This window comes from Accipiter gentilis, chromosome 7 (genome assembly GCF_929443795.1).
Source record: "Accipiter gentilis chromosome 7, bAccGen1.1, whole genome shotgun sequence".
Lineage (NCBI taxonomy): Eukaryota > Metazoa > Chordata > Aves > Accipitriformes > Accipitridae > Astur > Astur gentilis.
In genome coordinates this window covers 21,088,836-21,105,914 of record NC_064886.1, presented here as the reverse complement: position 1 = coordinate 21,105,914, position 17,079 = coordinate 21,088,836, and the positions used below count along the sequence as shown (strand labels likewise).

The following is a 17,079-nucleotide window of genomic DNA, read 5'->3' as shown; positions in this document are numbered from 1 at the left end:
GCTTGACCTTGCTTCTGTCGCTCCAAACTCCTGGCAGGGGCATCAAGAAGAGTTTGAGGCTGTGCAGCATCCCTCCTCCCTCCAGCCCATCCTCCGCAGCGCAGCCAGGTATAACAGAGTCACAAATGAATGCAATACATCTTGATCCCTCCCAAAACGTAAACCAACCTGAAACAGGACCTCCGAGAGCAGGAGTTCACCTGCACGGATTAGGCTGGGGTGGTGGGTGTAATTGCATTTCTTTTAGCTGCACTCGGCAAGGTTGCTCCTTGCATAGAGGTGAGGCTGCTCCCGAGCCTCAGTACTCAGCACCTTACTGCAGGTGGCAGGCTTGGTCTGGCAGAGGACTGGGAGATCTCTGTCTAGGCAGCCAAGGTTTATTAGAGAAATTGTTAAATTCAAATGACTCGGATACAAAGATAAGCTGCACTGCCTTCTGAAAGGCAAAGGTGTTTCTGACCCGTAGAAACTGATACAGGTTACCGAGACATCAGTCACCACAGCAGGTTTGACAGTAAAATGATCACCTCGCAGTTAATCTTAGTGGAGTCAAAGTTTCTTTCTACCTAGTACATCCAATAGGATGCGTACATTGTGTCAGCATATAACTACCGCCTCTCGCCTATAGCCTTGCTGCCTTTCCTTCGGGATGTTGCCATCTGTCTCAGCAGCATCTCTTCTGTTCCCATTCAATCACAGTAGCTCTTTCCTCCCTTCTTTGCTGTGTTTAAACATCCAAAGCAACACATCTCTACGGAACATTTATAAATTCAATGTTAGGCTGCTCTCATCTTTAACGAGATGGGGGAATAAGAAGGTGCAGAACTCAAAATCTGTTATTAGACCTTTAAACTAAAATTAAAAAGAAAAAAAACCAGAAACCACTGTTCATTTCTCATGGAGAATTCAAACCCTTCACCGGCATGTTCCTAGGAATGTTTTTCTGCTTGCAACAGTTAGCATCACGGGATGGCATCCCCCTCCCCTCCCTGGAGCACCATGGCGTTGTCTCCTCTGTGGGATGAGGTGTCATAGGGCTGCACACAGCAGCGTTGCTGTCCACAGGCTCGTCAGCATGAGGCTGGATGACAGTCTGAGCACAGGGCAAGGCCGGAGGGACGGGGAGGCCGAGGTGCAGGAGCAGACCTCGTAGCCGTTTTCTGACCGGCTCTCGTCGTGCTGCCCTGGTTTGGAGCGTGCCCCAGTCCTGCTGCTCCCAGCTGCTTCTGGAGAGTCAGACTGCATGTCGCTGCACACCAGCCAGTCTCTAGCGATGGACTGGGGATAACCAGGCTGGGCTTCCAGGTCACTGTCCAGCACTTTCCAGTACTCCTTGCCCCTGAAGAAGTAACTCGCACCTGTGAAGAGAAAAAAACCCAGAGGCAACATCAGCAGCGATGGGTGCTCTCCCAGCGGAAAGGGCACAGGAGACTGGGAGCAGCAGAAGAGCAATCCCACCCCTGCTGAGCCCCGGGAGCGGAGGCACAGGCGATACCACTGCTTGTTGCCCGTACCCTCTCTCGCTGCAGGAGCACAGCGGCTGCTAGTGGGATGCTCAAAAAGATGGTGCTATACCCGGCCGGGATCTCTCACACCAGCCAGGAGCCACCAGACAGAGGGGAGGCGGGTGGTGAGATGTCACCTCTTCTATGGCAGGTCCTAGAGCAGATGCATCCCCCTAGTACTGAGGGCGTGCAGGATAAAAACCCTAGTAAATCCACGGCTGGATCCACTGTACACGTCCCAGTGGCTGTCAGTGGACAGTCTTTTAACAGGGCATGGTAAGGCTGAAGAAGACCTCACCTACCTGTTAATCACCTGGGGTGCACGCTGCTATCCCTGGGCTCAGATAAATAACCTGAGCCTTGCAGGGCCCTGGGAACTTTCTGTTCTCGGGTGCGTGTTTTCCACTCTGAACTGGGAGGCTGTGAATTCTCTAAGCAGGTCTCATGGTCATGGAGGACTCCTACCCACGCGAATGGCCGGTTGCTCTCAACAGCTTTGGAAATTCAGCTTGAAAGGCCTCTGGAAATGTCCCTCCCCTCTGCCTAGTTTAATGGTTGCTATTACACTGTTAGGTCGTCAGTAAATAAAACCTGGAAGTGCCACCTTGTTGTGAGTGACTGCCTGGTTTTATACATTTGTGACAAAATTTTTGTGGTCTTTTCAGGGGGAAGAAACCACCGAGAAATCTCATTCCCAGAAAATAAGTCGTAACTCTGGGGAAAATGTCTCCTTTAAAAATATTTTCTGTCCACATCCTCATATACGTAGCTAAAAATCCAATGACAACAAATTCAGTGAGGAGCAAATCAGCACTTATTAGGATAAAAATCACTGCAAAACAACATCAACTGTGTTCTTTTAATAAAATCAAATTATTAGGCCCCCAGGATATTTTTGTTGCCTGCTTGAAAGTACAAAGTCTTTTAGCGAGCAGTGCAGGGAGCTCTGGCTGGAAGCCTATCTCCCTTTTCAGCTTTCAGACACTGGGAACTGTCGTCCCATCAGGGACTTAGCAGTTAATGTCGGCAGGCATGGTAGAAGGGGCTAGAGCTCAAGTGCAAATGAAGCACTGATTTTTTTTTTTTTTCTTGTGTTTTTTTTGAACCGGCCTATGGACTCACCATCTGACCACCTCATGGCATCGTCTAAAGGGCTTGGTATTCCCTTCCACAGGATGGTCTCTGAAGGGTACCCAGGATCCATCCTCCGCTCATGGTCATCGTAGCACCAGTAGAGATTGTCCTTAAAGAAATAAGTCTTGTCATTGTGGGCCCAGGAGAAAGCGGCATCGATTCCTCCCGGTGGCAGACCGAAGTCCGAGATTGGCCGTGGATATCCTTCCTCCACGTTATTATCTTTGAAGACCCAGTATCTGTCTCCTGTGGAAAGGAAAAGAAGCACGGAGCAAAATCACATTTGTTTCACAGTCAAAACCAACATTCTCTGGCAGACAAACTGATGTTTCATTATCTGTTGCCGTGACAATTCTCAGGACCGAGCTCTTGGCGTTTAAGGATGGGGACGAGAAGGCAGCAGCCCAGTGGGGAACCTCGATCTTTGAATAGTTGCTTTTTTGTGTGTCAGGCTCTCCATGGAGCATAGCCCCCCTTCGCTCCTCAATGGCTGCAGGCGTGACAGCCCCGGGACATGAACACGCCAACAGCATTAGTACAGTTGTCACATTTATGTGTTTGGTAGTGGCATTTGGTTTTCTGCCCCATTGATTTCTGCCTGATATCCAACTGCAAGAAACAGAAAGTTACATGAAGCTTTTGTGGGCAAACTGGGCGCTTTCTGCCTGCTATTTGACTCCTGAGAAGCAAAGTGTAGTCCCACTTTGGGAGAGAAATCACCACAGTTTTTAGAGCCAGCTGGGCTGAAGGACCTGTGGATTTTAAGGGATGTAAGGAGGATGTGCAGGGCCTGGACAAATCCCATCGGAGCAGCCCACTGCTCTTCAAGCATCCTACACAGCCACCTCACCCTGGCCAGGAAAGAACCATCAACATGGGGTTTTTTTCCAATAAAAATGAAGCACAACACGACTGGCCCCTGGTCTGTGGCAGAACAAGAAAATGAACCCAGATCTCGCAATTCCTACATAATCCTCTAACTACTGAGACAGTCTTTCTGTTTGTACAATGTCTCTTTGGGAACCTGCAGCGTCCTTTTAGGTATCAGATGACCTATTTTAAAGATCAGAATTTTTCCTCCCTTGGTTTTCTAGAAAATCTGAAAAGGGACTTAAATACATGCCCATGTACCAGCAGCAGGACCTTAGAGGCTGGGGTAATTTGTGTGCTTTGGTTTCTGTCCAGGGATCAATGAAACAGCGCTGGAGAGAGGGAACGAGACAGTATTTTATAGCTAGAAACAAAATCTTGAGTTTAATCTTCAGAGCTAGGCAGGACTAACACACACGTCGTGCGTGACCGTGGAGCGCTGTGCCTTGCAGGGGCGAGGCCCCAGCTGTGGCACATCTGTAATTCTGGCCTCCCAAGCAGCCAGGAGGAGCCCCTAGACCTGAGGTGCCGGGGGCCTCTCCGTCCCCAGCAGGGAGAGAAGGAAAGAAGGGAAGGAAGCAAGCGAGTGCCGCTGTGGTCCGCAGCCTGGACTGGGAGGCTCTGGTGCCAGGCGTAAGAGCTGCCACGCTCCGGCTGGCCCCGTTCCCTCCGGATTAGCAGAAAGGCAGTGCTGGGTGGGCTGCCCGAGGCAGCTGAAAACACACGGTGGAGCTTTTTGCCTCCCGTTCCTTGGGGAGATGCAGGGCTGGGGGCTGGTCTGCGGTGCTCAGCACACGGGCAGCCTGGAAGGGCTTCGGCTGCGCTTGGAAATGCTTCTGCGAGCGGAGGGGCTTGTGCGGGATGTAAGCCATTTCTCTAGCCTTGCTGGAGGAATCGAAACCCAAATTATTGCTTTCAGAAGTGCTGGGCTCAGCACTTCTGAAACTGATAATTGCACCACGCTTGGAGTAGAACGGTCGGGAGACAAAAAGCAATTTCCAGCCGGGGAGTACAGAGGGCTGGGATGTATTTAGCTCTTCAAGTGCACAACCTTTCCAAAACAAAAGCCGGTGCCTTCCAGGGGCTTGGGTAACACTCAGCACATGGGTAGCATCTAACCAGCACAGGCAGGTGGTTTGTGGGGGACTTGGACACTTGTAGAGGAGACAAGAGCTAATCTCTTTTCTCCAGCTCTTCTGAAAGAAACTTGCGAGTAATTTTAAATAAAAAGAGAGGATTATACCACTTATTTTAAGAAAAAAAAGAAAAAGAAAAAAGTAACAGAAACATAATTAGCAAAACCAAGCTCTTCAGGTTTGATTTTTGTCCCCTCTGCTGCTTCTTCTTTTCTCAACAGCAAATAATAAAGAGTGAAAAGGCCAAAGAAGGAACAGAAAACCCATAGTATGTGCCTGGGCGGTTCCTGTTTTTATTTCATTCTTGAAAAGCTCAGATATCAGTTAGATTTGGCTGAATTTTTTCTTCAATGACGTTTCCCTCATTTTCTGGGGAACTTGACTGCTACTTTTTGCCTGCCCTCCCTACAAGCTGGTTTCTCCCAGCCTTGCTCACAGACAAAAGGTCTTGGACCTGCCCTGGGAGATGCTCAACGGCTGACGCTGGTGTCTCCTGCCTTCAGGAGAGGTCAAAACGCTGCCAAGACACCTTGGCACCGGGCTCTACACCGGGGAGACACGCATGCTACTTCCAGCACCGCGTTTGCTCTCACCTTTGAAGAAGACGATCTTGTGGTCGCTGGTTCTCTCATAGACGGCATCCAGGCTGTCCAGGTTGAGTGGCAAGCCTCGCCAGAAACGGTGGATCTGAGCCGGCTGGAGGGAGACCAAGTGCTTATTGCGAGTCAGTCTCCAGAAGTACTTGCCTGGAGGAACAGACTAGACATTACTGAACCACACTGCAACCCTCCTTCGCTGGGGGAAACGAGCACCAGGCACGTGGCAGCGGCAGAAAGCAAAGAGCGTGAGATGGGAGCTATGAATTAGAGGCATCCTGCTTTCCAGCAGCAGCTGCTAGCGCTTTCTATGTCTGGCAGACCATTAGAAGAAATCCTCTTTTGGGGATCAAAATAATCCTCTGGACATTGCACTGGAGTTCTACTCCTGGCCGCAGCGTGAAGCTGCACCGCTGTGCCGGATCGGGTGAGAGGAGCCTTTCATCTCCCACCCTGCTCTGCTTGGGACCTCCTGGGACCAGGCAGCAGCTGAAGCTACACCAGACACCAGCAGCCGTTAGTGAGAGCCTCCGAAAAAAACATCCCTATTTCTCCTCTCCCGGAGCACCCGCAGCTTCCTGCACACAGGGTACCCAGCTGCTTTCGTATTTAGAAATGTGTATGATGTTACGATGAAAGATGGAAATATCAGAGGGTTTTTTGAATGAAGAAAGGGACTAAGAAAATAGAGGAGGAGGAAATTATATTAATAAAACTGGAAGGGGTTGATGTGGGAAGGAGGCACAGTTAGGCACATCTAGAGGTATAGGGTGAGCAGGGAACTTCAGTCCTGCGGTGCTCCCAGGGGCTAAATGTACCAGTGGTGTAAGCAAACACACTTCTAGTACCTGCAGCAACACTGCCCCAGCCAGAAAAGAGTTTGGCTTGGGGTATTTCTGGAGTATTTTGGGTAGCGGAAAAGGAAACAGGTTTGTCCTCTGTGGGAAGGATACTAAACTTTCTCCTGACAAAGGAGCCTTACGTGGGATTTTCCACAGAGTCTTAATGATTTGGGGGGCAACTCAAAGCCTGACTCTCTGCACTATCTCTGGGATTCCCAGCCTGAGTTTTTGCAGCACGCTTTCTGCTGCATCTTCCCCGGAGAGCTCGACACAGTGAGATCTGAGCTGGAGCAAGATGTCTAAAAGCCAGCTCCCAACTTCATCTCATATTTGTTATTGCCTGTTAGAAATTATTGCATGTTATTTACATCTGTTCTTGCACGGATTCCCAAGGGGGGATAAGCAACAGAAACCAAAGATGCGTCTTCAGATTTGTATTCACGACACTCAGCCCTTTCTCCAGAGCCAGCAGATTGTGACACCGTCTTTTAGAATTTTATGGAAATTGGATCGTAGCCTAATAATGCAGGAGGCGAAACTCTAACACTTAAACATCTGCAGAGAGGGGGTTTTATTCTAATTATAAGGATTTATATCATATTCTTGTTCTTCTGCTCCAGTTTGCATATTTGGTCTATCTGACTGAAACCCACAAATGAATAATACATTCAAATGTGGCAGGAATTGCCATAATTACAGATTCTTTTTAAGAACGTTAAAAAAAATAGGTTTCAAATTTGGTGGCTATTGTACATCGATGGAAACACATGTAATTAAATAAAGATGATCTCTGCATCTCTAATTAGCGAAGCACTAGACAAAGCCAGATTTTCACTTTTTTAACAAGAAATACAGCTCAACAGAATTCCTTCTTTAGTAGATAAGTATCTGAACTTCAGAATGCCCTGGGCTCATTTGAGACAAGGAGGGAAGCCCCAGTGCTTTTGACATTTCAACCTTTTGCCAGTGATGGGCTCAGCGGGTGTGCAACTGCAGCAAGCAAGCTTTAAATCTACCCTCAAAGTCAGGCATAGCCTGGGCTGTTGGTTGGGTTTTTGATAAGCTATCAGGAAAAAGCAAAAAAATATAGCAATTAAATAGCAAGGAATTTTTAACACAACGGCCCCAGTCTGCCCGCGCTCATGTTTTGTCACGGCCAAGCCTGCTCGCCAAAGCGTTGCATTTACTTGGTCGATCATCAGCCAAAGCCAGATCCGCAGGCTGCCATTATCATGCAGAAATAGAATAAAATAAAATAAAATAATAAAAAAAAAATCTCCACCCTCTGTTTGTTTAAAAAGCTGGATTTAAAACCACCCACCAAGGTGGCAAACAGAGCAGGATGAAAGCCAAGTGTAAAGCCCTGCTTTCCCAAGCATCTCGTTTTATATGGATGATGGGTTGAGGCAATTGCTTTCTTTAATACCAGGCGATTTTGATCCCAGCTGTGTACCATGCTCTCCGTACTTTGGCTGCCTCTGGCAAGGTTGCTGCACGCACCGTGCAGACACACACACAGGCCAAAGTTGTTTTAAAACTTCAGGAGTCTGTAGCAAGGCACCTAAATCAAAGCAAGTGGTGTTTTGGAAGTGCGGAGAACCCCCCGTTGCCTTCAATATGACAAACCTGGGAGCCCTGGGGAGTTCCAGTCCTGGTGTCTTCACAGTGGAAGAGGCTGCTCTCCAGCTAGGGAACCAGCCGGATCAGCTCAGAACAAAACATCCATCGATGGAGGGAGCTCATCACTGGAGGTCATTAAAATCCTGCCCCAGAGGTGACATCCCCGCTCCTTGGTGCCCAGGATGGTTTGGTGGCAGCAATGGGGGCTCCAGGGGAGGTGCTGGGCTCCAGAGGCAGCCATGCAGCTGGCACCCACTGACACTGTGCTCTTTACATTTGCATTTTGGCCCACAATAAATATATCCAAAAATAGACACCGAGATAGATTTCTCTTTAGTTTTCTTTTTTTTTTTTTTTCTTTCCCCTCTGAAAGACAGACAGCCATTTATCCTGGATACCAGTTCTTGTCTCTTATTTTCCCTTCTTCACTGTGGCTTTTTGGAGCCGTCATCCGAACAAATACCACAGGGGAACAGCCTCTGTATTGTGCTCACCCAAGGGCACAGACAACATCGAATTCTCTGGAGCTCTTTTGCCACTCTTGCCTGTGACCCGAGACTCGCACTGTGATACCCAGATGGGTTACACATGCCCGGATGCCGCCCCTGATCCCTGGGGGAGATGCTTCTGCTTCCCTGCTGAATGGCTTTGGGGTGGCCAAACGGTGGCCAGGGATGGAAAGAAATGCCCAGTGGGCACTTTTCCATCTTGGAAAGATGGGAAAGAAAGCCCATGGAGTGCAGCCTACATGGGCTCTGTACAGCTGAGAAGGCACCGATGGGATCCTTGTCGACAGCCGGGCAGCCCGGGGACACACTGCCAGTGAGTGTTCGCTGACACGGAACCAGAAGGCTCTGCCATCGCACGCACGTCGTCTTTGAGCAATGCACGGCAAGCAGCGTTAGGGAAGGTGAAACGTGGGAGGAAAGGGAAGCTGGAGGCATCCAGGAAAAAAAAAAAAAAAAAAAAGCAGTGGAGAGCTGTTGTTGCTCTGCTTTTTTTTCCTGGATGCCTCCAACTTGGGCAGTGTGGCGTGATGGGGCAGAGCGCTGTAGAGAGTGCTGTGCTGGATTCTCACCAGCCCGCCGCTTCAGAGGGAGGTGTTAAACCCCGGGACGTGCCACGTGGACACACGTCTGCCCTGGTGTTAGGACACACGTCCCTTGTGGGTGCTGCCAGACCACCCAACTGCTCTTGGCTGCAAGTCCCACAGGTTAATTATGTGCTGGGTTTAAAAACATCCATTTTTATCATTTTAAAATAAATTGTGTTTCAGTTTCGCTGGCTTTCGCCTTCTTTTTGGATAAAAGAAATGGTCGATTTACCGTGCAGTCTTTTGGATACCTTTAGCACATCCCTTTCCCTCCTCCTGCTCCCTCACAGTCCCTGTTCAGCTGTGATCTCTGCCTGTTCCCCAGCAGTGCCACCGCGTGTCCCCAGCCATCGGCAGAGTGGGCACCTCCTCCGCTGCGCCGTGACAGACCGTGCACGAGCCGGCTGGTTTCCTTCTGCACTTGAGGCAGGATTCCCATTGACATTAAAATTTCCTTATCGTCTGTCCTCAGCCTTAGTGGGTTGATTAAAGGTCTGAGCCCTTTGATTTGAGCCAAAAGGAGTCGGCGGCGTGCGAGACGTCTCCCTGGGTCTACAGACCCCGCAGCCTGCAAACCCCGAGCCAGCTTATCCTCATCGCCCGCCCCAGCCCGTCTGACTCTGCTGCTGCAGCGTCACGCTGTCACGCCAACGTCACCTCAGGGCGACGCACGCAGAGACCATGTGGGCGCTTACCTTTGAAGAAGAAAGCCTCTCCCCTGATCTGGGCCACCGCGTCAAAGTGAGTGTTGCATCTGTTGGGCACGTCCCTCCTGAGCCTGCGGAGAGATGCCCAGGTGAGCACAGCCCAGGCGGGCAGCGGGGAGCTACGTCCTCCCTGGTGTCCTCCATCCCGCAGACCACATCTCCCCTGCCCCCCAGAGCCCCCAGCAGAAGAACACAGGCTGCGTCCATCTGTCATTCCTCGTGCTCAGACCCAGCCATCCGCACGGGGATTTCCGAGGCGGGATTGGGAAACCCTTAGCCTGAAGACAGCTTTGTGGAAGACATGCTCCCTGGGCCGCTGGAGGCCGTCACTGGGAGTCAAGCGGGGACACACTCTACATCTACCAGCTAGCATAACTGGTGAGGGCAGAGCTGGCTTGCCGCTCCCCGGTGGCACAGCGTGGCTCAGCCGACTGCCCCCGGGCAGCAGAACACGTGGTGGGCAAGAGCCAGCAGCATCTTGCTCCAGCAGCTGGGGACGTTGCTGCTCGGAGGCTGGGCTCCGAAATGCCAGCGAGAGGTGACGGAGCTGCAAAGCAGAAAGCAGATGAGACCAAACACAGGGAGACGATGGCACATGCGAGACGATGCCGTGTGACGTGTGGTGAAAGCCACCCGGCAAGTTGCAGCTGAGATACTGAGCTGCTTTTAACCGGGTGGGTGGGAAAGGCAGGGAGTCTGAAGGACCAAAAGAGCTACAAAGCCCACGTGAGAAATGACGACCGATGGAGGACAAGGAGAGGATGCTGGGAACATGCACAGAAAAGCTGCTGTGGGTGACGGGAAAGCATAAATCTAATTTGCGGATAGAAGAGTTGTGCTGGGCTGCCAGTACCCATTTTGCAGCTCTTTTTGGGCACGAAACGACAGATGGGGAGGTGAACCCCATCCACCCTCCCAGTCATACACGGAGCAGGAAGAAGGGGTGGGTATGAACAAGTGCCCTGCTCCTCCTGCTGCTGGTGTGAGATGATGGTCTCCTACAGCAGCAGAGAGAAATACTCTCGTCTCTAGGTCAAAACACGGCCATACAGACCCTTGTGGACAAGCTCCATTAGAAGCTACATGGGAAGAAAGATAACTAATGGCATTCAGCATATTTAAGGAAAAAGGGTCCGTTAGGACCCTCATAGCCTTCCTGCAACCCCTGGCAGGTGGGACACCTCCACCAAGAGCAGGTGCTCAGCACCTCTCTGCTGTGGGCATCACACCAGGCAGGGCAAAGCGGGGTGAAGAAGGTGCTGAGGTGGGAAACATAACTGCAGCACCAGGATATTTTTTCAAGATTATATTCTTCTTGGTCCCATTCCTGTAGGAATAATCCGGTCGTTCATGCTTCAGTGCTGTTATCCCCTTTTTGCAGATGGGGCATTGAGGCACAGAGGGATGAAGTGACTTCCTCAAGGTCAAACCCTAGATGAGGTTAGACCAGGAGGTGAAGGTGACCTGCTCCATCTCTGCTGCTCTCACCTGGGGCACTGCTGGTATCTGGCAAAAATATGTGTGACCATGAACTCCTGCCTTTTTGTTCAGTATCCCTTCCTCTTTTAACTGTCCTGCTGCCCTGGTAGTAAAACAATTTGGTAACTCCAGCATTTATTAATGAGCTAGATCCAGAACTTCCCTTAATGAGGGCACGCTGGTTGCTTGATGACACTCAGTGTAAGCAGTCCTTTGCCAATTCAAACCTGCGTTGGAGTCAGGCTATCGGTCCGCTTGTTCCAATATTCACCCCCCACAGGTACATTAGGGAGTTGCTCACCGTGGAAAGATTCAGGTAAGTTAGGCTTGCACAAATCAGGATATTGCAGAGGAAGTTTGATTAAAATTTCAGCAAGGATGAGTTCACCTAAGGGTTGTGGGGACAAATTTCCATTAACATGAGTAAAATTTTGAGTCTTAGGGAAACACAAAGTATTCCAAGATGATACAGGATTTTTGGATGTGCCTTGAATGATAAAAAGTAGTTAAGGGATAGATAAAACCTATCACTTGTTCCTGCTCTTAACCACTTTGGTTGTGGGCTGGCTGGCCAGTCTCCACACATACTGCTTGAAAAAAAGCAACAGTATATGCAGGAGATGATCAGGAGACATGAGGAAGAAGGTGCACTTTCTGTGTGTCTGTGTTTTCCAGAAGACAAAAGGCGCAGAGGGAAATACTGAAGCCAGAGTGAGCAGGAAAGATACTGATGTTTGAGTGGAGCTTCACTACTAGATGTCCTTTGCAGGAACATCAGCGACAGTTGAAAAGAAACAAACTTGACTTACGGGACAGTGGAGCGGTTCTCTGGCAGCTCTGGCAGGATAGGATGGTCATCGGTTTTGCTTACTTCAGGCTTGGCTGTGGGGGACACAGATTCCCTGACTCCTGCACATAAAGACAAAGAAGCAGTAGAGGGCTACACCATCTTCCCCACCAGCTCCACTCACCCCAAAAGACAGCTATTCCAGCATGCCTCATGGCAGAAATGGGCCGTAGCCAGGTGAGGGAAACAAACTTACCGTAGAGTTGCCAGATTCGGACTTTGTCCTCATAAGGTAGGTCGTACTTCAGAGGATCCCCCACTGGACCTTGGTAGTAGGGTCTCATGATAGACTCTATGGCAGAGATGTGGGTCAAGCCAATGGCATGGCCAAACTCGTGCACAGCTACAGCAAATAAGTCCATCCCATGAGCGTCTGGAAATAAAGACAAAATTGAAATAAAAGCCACTACATGCTGATTGTGTTTTGGGGGTTTGGGTGGGCTGTAAGAAGAAATGTAGGTATATGTTGGATAAACTGGATAGAAAAGCTTTGGAATAGGTGAAGTCTGAAAAAGACATTTTTCTCCAGTTGGAAAAAGGAGACCTAAGTGTATCTTATGAAAATGGAAAGCAAGCCAGACATCAGCCCACACTGCAAGTCCTCAGCCCCACACAAGCCTAGAGATCACCCCTCTTATTCCCAGATCCCCAGTGACACCTGAGAAAGAGCTGGACAAACAGCTGAGACAGTGACCTTGGCACAACCATCCGTCATCCCCACTAACCAGTGCTGCAGGAGCTGGGCCAGACTGGTTGTCTCCTATACCTTATGCCTGCCCTGCAGCAGCTGCCGACACAGTCTTTGCGATGTCCAGAATACCAAATTTCTGCAGCCGCTAGCCAGAAGCTTGTCAAAGCCTGCGATAATGAGCAAAGCCACGTGCCAAGGAACCGGCGAGTGCCCGGCAGTGCCCGCCTGCCCATGGTGCTCTGCTGGGCTTTCCCTGCCTGCACAATGCTGGCATTGCACGCCGCTGCCCTGGCCAAATTCACCGCAAACGCCTTCCTGCATGCATACAAACGCAGAGCTGTTCACCTGCTCATCGGCCACCAACCCTGGTCATCTAACTGCTGCCCAGTGACCATATCCAGCTTGTTTCCAGAGGACTTGGTCGTCTTCTCCCCTTCTACACCTTGTGCTGGTGGGGCTGCAGCTCCAGGGTCTGTTCCCCAAGGCAAACACTTTGACCCTCACACACCACACTGGGCGTCAGGGAGACTTTATTGAACATTGATACCTCCTTCGATAACTTCTTTTCCTCAGTCTGGACTATCTCTATTCTCTTTCCCCAGATTTCTGTATTTGCAATCCAACCCCTAGTGCCTCACACCGCACCCACACACAGACACATCCAATACTCTCCAGAGCCTCAGACACTCAGGTCAGATCTCAATAGGGGTTAATGTCCACTTCCAAACCTACACCACCACTGCCAAAGTAAAAGAGGAATTGTTCCCAGGACCTGCACGGGACTGATCCTGCTCAGTGCATTCTCACCACCCAGCCCCAGACTAGCTGGGTCAAGCACCATGCAATGCTGCCCCTCGCTGCACAGCAATGCCCCGCAGAGCAATACCAGAGGGCGGTGGTGATTTTAAGTATGGTTCTTACCAAGATCATGATTGCAAGTATTGTAATAAAAAGGCAGTGAGGTCGGAAAGGTCTCTGCAGAGCTCAGGGGAGCCCCACGTTCCTTGATCCATGGTCGGTGCCTGAGGAGATAGATGTTGCATAGAAGCAGCTGTGGCTGATCCTGCACAGTCCTTAGTGCTCCCCACTGGGCTTGGGTTGTTGGGGGGGGGTTAGGGGGGTAGGGGCGGGCATATTTTTGCTGAATTCTGCTTTTTCCTTGATGACTATTATTTACAGTGTCTGTAAACAGCCAGGATTTTTATAACCTGTGCTGTTTTCCCCAGCACTAGAAGAGAACAAGACATATGCTTTCTGACATTTTAATGCCAAACTGACAACCTTGGGGATATTTTTATATCATCTACCAGGTTGTTATTTTTGAATCACTAGGGAGAACAAAATAAATAAAAGATGAAGCTCGGATAGCTCCAAGACCTTCAAAATAGAGGGCAGCTTTCTCGCTGTCGGGTTCATCCCCTCATCCCTTGGTGGTGCTTGGAGGGATCCTCCCTGCGAGGCCGGCAGCCCTGAGCTCGCTCCTCCACACAAGTCTGTTTCACAACAAGCATTCCCAACCACCAGCTACAAAAGGGGCACCACTCCTTACTTCATCACATAACACATGTGCTACAGCAAGTTACCAGACCTCAGCGCTTGCCTCTGCCCTGTATGTCTGCAGAGCAGAGCTGCTGTTTTTCTTCCCCATAAGAGACGTCGGTTGGGGTTGCACAGTGGCAAGAACCAAAGACCAGGTTGAATCCTGAAGAATCAGCCTGTCCAGACCTTTAGCCTTAACCTCAGACCTCCTCCAGCACATCTGGCGAACCTCCTGCCCACAAACACTCCTCAGGGATGGATGGAGGTCAACCGGTGGGCAGGGAGGAGGTGGGGGGGGGGGGGGGAGAAAGAAAGTATTAGCTGGTTTCAGGGAAGATGGTTAGGTCTAAACGAAATCATTAAGCTGAGGCAGCAGGAGCTCCCGGGAGGCTGGCAGAGAAGGTGACACTACAAGTAAATTAGCAGCTGGTGACTGCAGAGGAGACACTCTGTCAAAACACGTCTGACACGAAGGTTGGGGACCCAATCCCCACAGATGGCTCATGCAGCAGAGGAACACTCGCTTCTGAAAGTCCCTCTGCTTATTAAAACTCTGCTCTAGCCAGACAAGATGCAATAAAAGAAAAAAAGACTAAAATTGTAACTTGTAACCATCCTGATGTCAGGTAACGGACACAAGATGGCAGGAAAAACCTAGAGTTCACAGGGGGCTTTTTCCCTGCAGACTGGGCTTCCAGGCAGGTCAGCTTATAAATAATGCTTTCAAAATAGGAAACTGGGATGTGTGGCAGGGAAGCCACTCAAAAGATGCCAAAGTCGGAGAATGCAGTCCCCATCCAAGAGCTCCAACAGCTGGCACACCCAACCTGTGACCTTCCAGGTCCCAGAAGAGTCGGGGACTGGGGGTGGGCAACGGGGAGCTCTGCAACTGCTGATACAATGGGGAGGAACACGGAGACGCCATTGAGACTTCCAGAAACATAGAAGGTCCTCAAGTGAGTGGACGGGGTACTTCAAGACATGGTTTAGTGGGCATGGTTGATGGTTGGACTTGATGATCTTGAAGGTCTTTTCCAACCTAAATGATTCTACGATTCTATGATTCTAAGCAGGAGAAGGTTTTGGGATCCCCAACCCTGGGTGAAGGTATAGCAGAGGCTAAACCATTCTAACCACCAGAGCAGAAGAGGGAAACTGGGAGCCCTTGCTTTTGGCTGCAGCTCTCCCACCCTGACCTACCTGATGATCGGAAGGTCCAATACTCGTCGTCATCAAAATGAGTGTCTCCTGCCGTGTGATGGTCTCCAGGGAAGAAAGCATGTGCCACTGTCCCACCAGGCCCATCGAAGGGATAGCCGTCATTGTGATCTGCCTTGGAGAAGTCTATCTGGATGTCGGCATTGTTACCTGCCACTTCATGGAAATTCAGCGGGGTAATGTCACTCCAGACCTTCAGGGCATAGTACATCAGGGCTCGGACTGTGTCGTGGCCCAGGTGGGACTCTTTTGGGAAGGTGCGAACTCTGAAATAAAGAGGGCAAAAAAAGAGGACAGATGAGTAGCATGAAAGATCCTTCTCTGAGGACCACCAGGAAGGACTCTGCAGGTGCGTGGTGCACCACAGAGCCTCGGTGAGGCCTCCCAGAGCTCTTCGCACTCCTCCTAAGTGTGGGACCTCTGGAAATACCGAGCCAACCTTGCCCAGCAGAGCATGAAACACAACCAGGATTTGAATCCTGATGCCTCCCGATCCTGCTCTACCAGGTGGCAGTCAGCCTCAGAGCCACAATTCATGCACAAACTGCTGTTAATAACCCAGGACTACTACCTTTGCCCAGCCTTGGAAATGCCAACGTCGTGAGTCCCTTGCCCATTTTTTTTTCAAGCTCCCTTTCCGATCTGTTGACAATTATTTTCTCACCACTTATTCGTTCCAAATGCAACCCAAATTTGCAAAGATTATTGATTCCTGAAGCCTTTGCACCACAAACAGGCCCATCAGTTTCTCTGCAACAAACAGCAGGTCATTGCTCATTCTTATTACACACACACAGAAATCCAGTACGGATTTGCTGCCTCCATATATTTCCCAGCATATCTGTTGGAGGTATAAAATATACTCTGAAACCGGTACACTGCCAGCAATCTCTGAGACTGCAATCCATAATGAGGAGGAAGAGGAAAGGATGCCTTTTATGTAAATCTCATTCAAGCAGGAGACAGGCTGTCTGGTGGAGCACTGTAGTCGAGAAGTTCTTGCCTTGCTTCTTGGTAGAAAAAGCAGTGATGAGCAGGGGCTTACGACACTACTGCACACATCCCAGGACTATTATAGTTTCTCTGTATCAGCACTGCATCCCTTGGTCCCCAGCTCTGCCTTCCCTGGAAGAGAAGCCAGGTGGGACGAGCCGTGTGCCGGCGTTTGCCCTGCAGCTGCATGATTCAAACCTCCCTTTTGGTCTGAGCTGGAATGAAAAAAAAGGTCCCTGTTTCCTGTATAATCAAACTTTGAAAAAGAATTCCTAACATTGTTGATTTAATAAAGGAGGTGAAAAGACAAAGATGCAACAAGGCACCTTGGCTTCTAAAAGAGTATGTTTAGATAATCTTTCATTGACAATTTTGAGAAAAATAAACACCCTCCAGGAAAATGTACTGTTGACTGAGTAATTATTGACAAAAAACAATTCTGCTGGAAAATTTCTGGCCAGCTTTACCCCAGTAATAATGGATACTTTATTTTTTGTATACAAGCACACCAACCAAAATGTTCATGAAATATTCATGGCTTGACAGACTTTTAAAGGCTGAAGCAACAATTTTGGTCGCCTTACTTGCCCTCCTGCATAATATAGCTGGGAGAGCATCGCTCAGTATTACACCACTCCCCCAGCACCAATGTGAAGTAATGATCTGACTAAACTTCTAGAGGTAATCACAGGTATCAGAAAGGGACGTGACATCATGTCACTCAAGCTCTTCTTATGAGTAGTGATTTGGGTACTAGGAGACACATGGGTCAGAGGAGGGGAGTAGGAATGACTTGCTGACTGAGGTTG

At 49.7% G+C, this 17,079-nt stretch overlaps 1 protein-coding gene across 1 annotated transcript in view; it reads right to left on the bottom strand.

Annotated features, from left to right (window-relative positions):
- Positions 1 to 345: 345 nt before the first annotated feature.
- The window catches only part of MMP17 (matrix metallopeptidase 17), a 67,974-nt gene continuing 51,240 nt past the window's right edge, over positions 346 to 17,079 (bottom strand). Inside the window, exons 4-10 of the mRNA XM_049806591.1 lie at positions 15,260 to 15,543; positions 12,026 to 12,202; positions 11,792 to 11,891; positions 9,492 to 9,574; positions 5,239 to 5,391; positions 2,628 to 2,885; positions 346 to 1,358 (exon numbers count right to left, since the gene is read on the bottom strand). Coding sequence (XP_049662548.1) covers positions 1,030 to 1,358; positions 2,628 to 2,885; positions 5,239 to 5,391; positions 9,492 to 9,574; positions 11,792 to 11,891; positions 12,026 to 12,202; positions 15,260 to 15,543 — 1,384 coding nt within the window. The 3' untranslated portion in view covers positions 346 to 1,029. The remainder of the gene's footprint in view (positions 1,359 to 2,627; positions 2,886 to 5,238; positions 5,392 to 9,491; positions 9,575 to 11,791; positions 11,892 to 12,025; positions 12,203 to 15,259; positions 15,544 to 17,079) is intronic.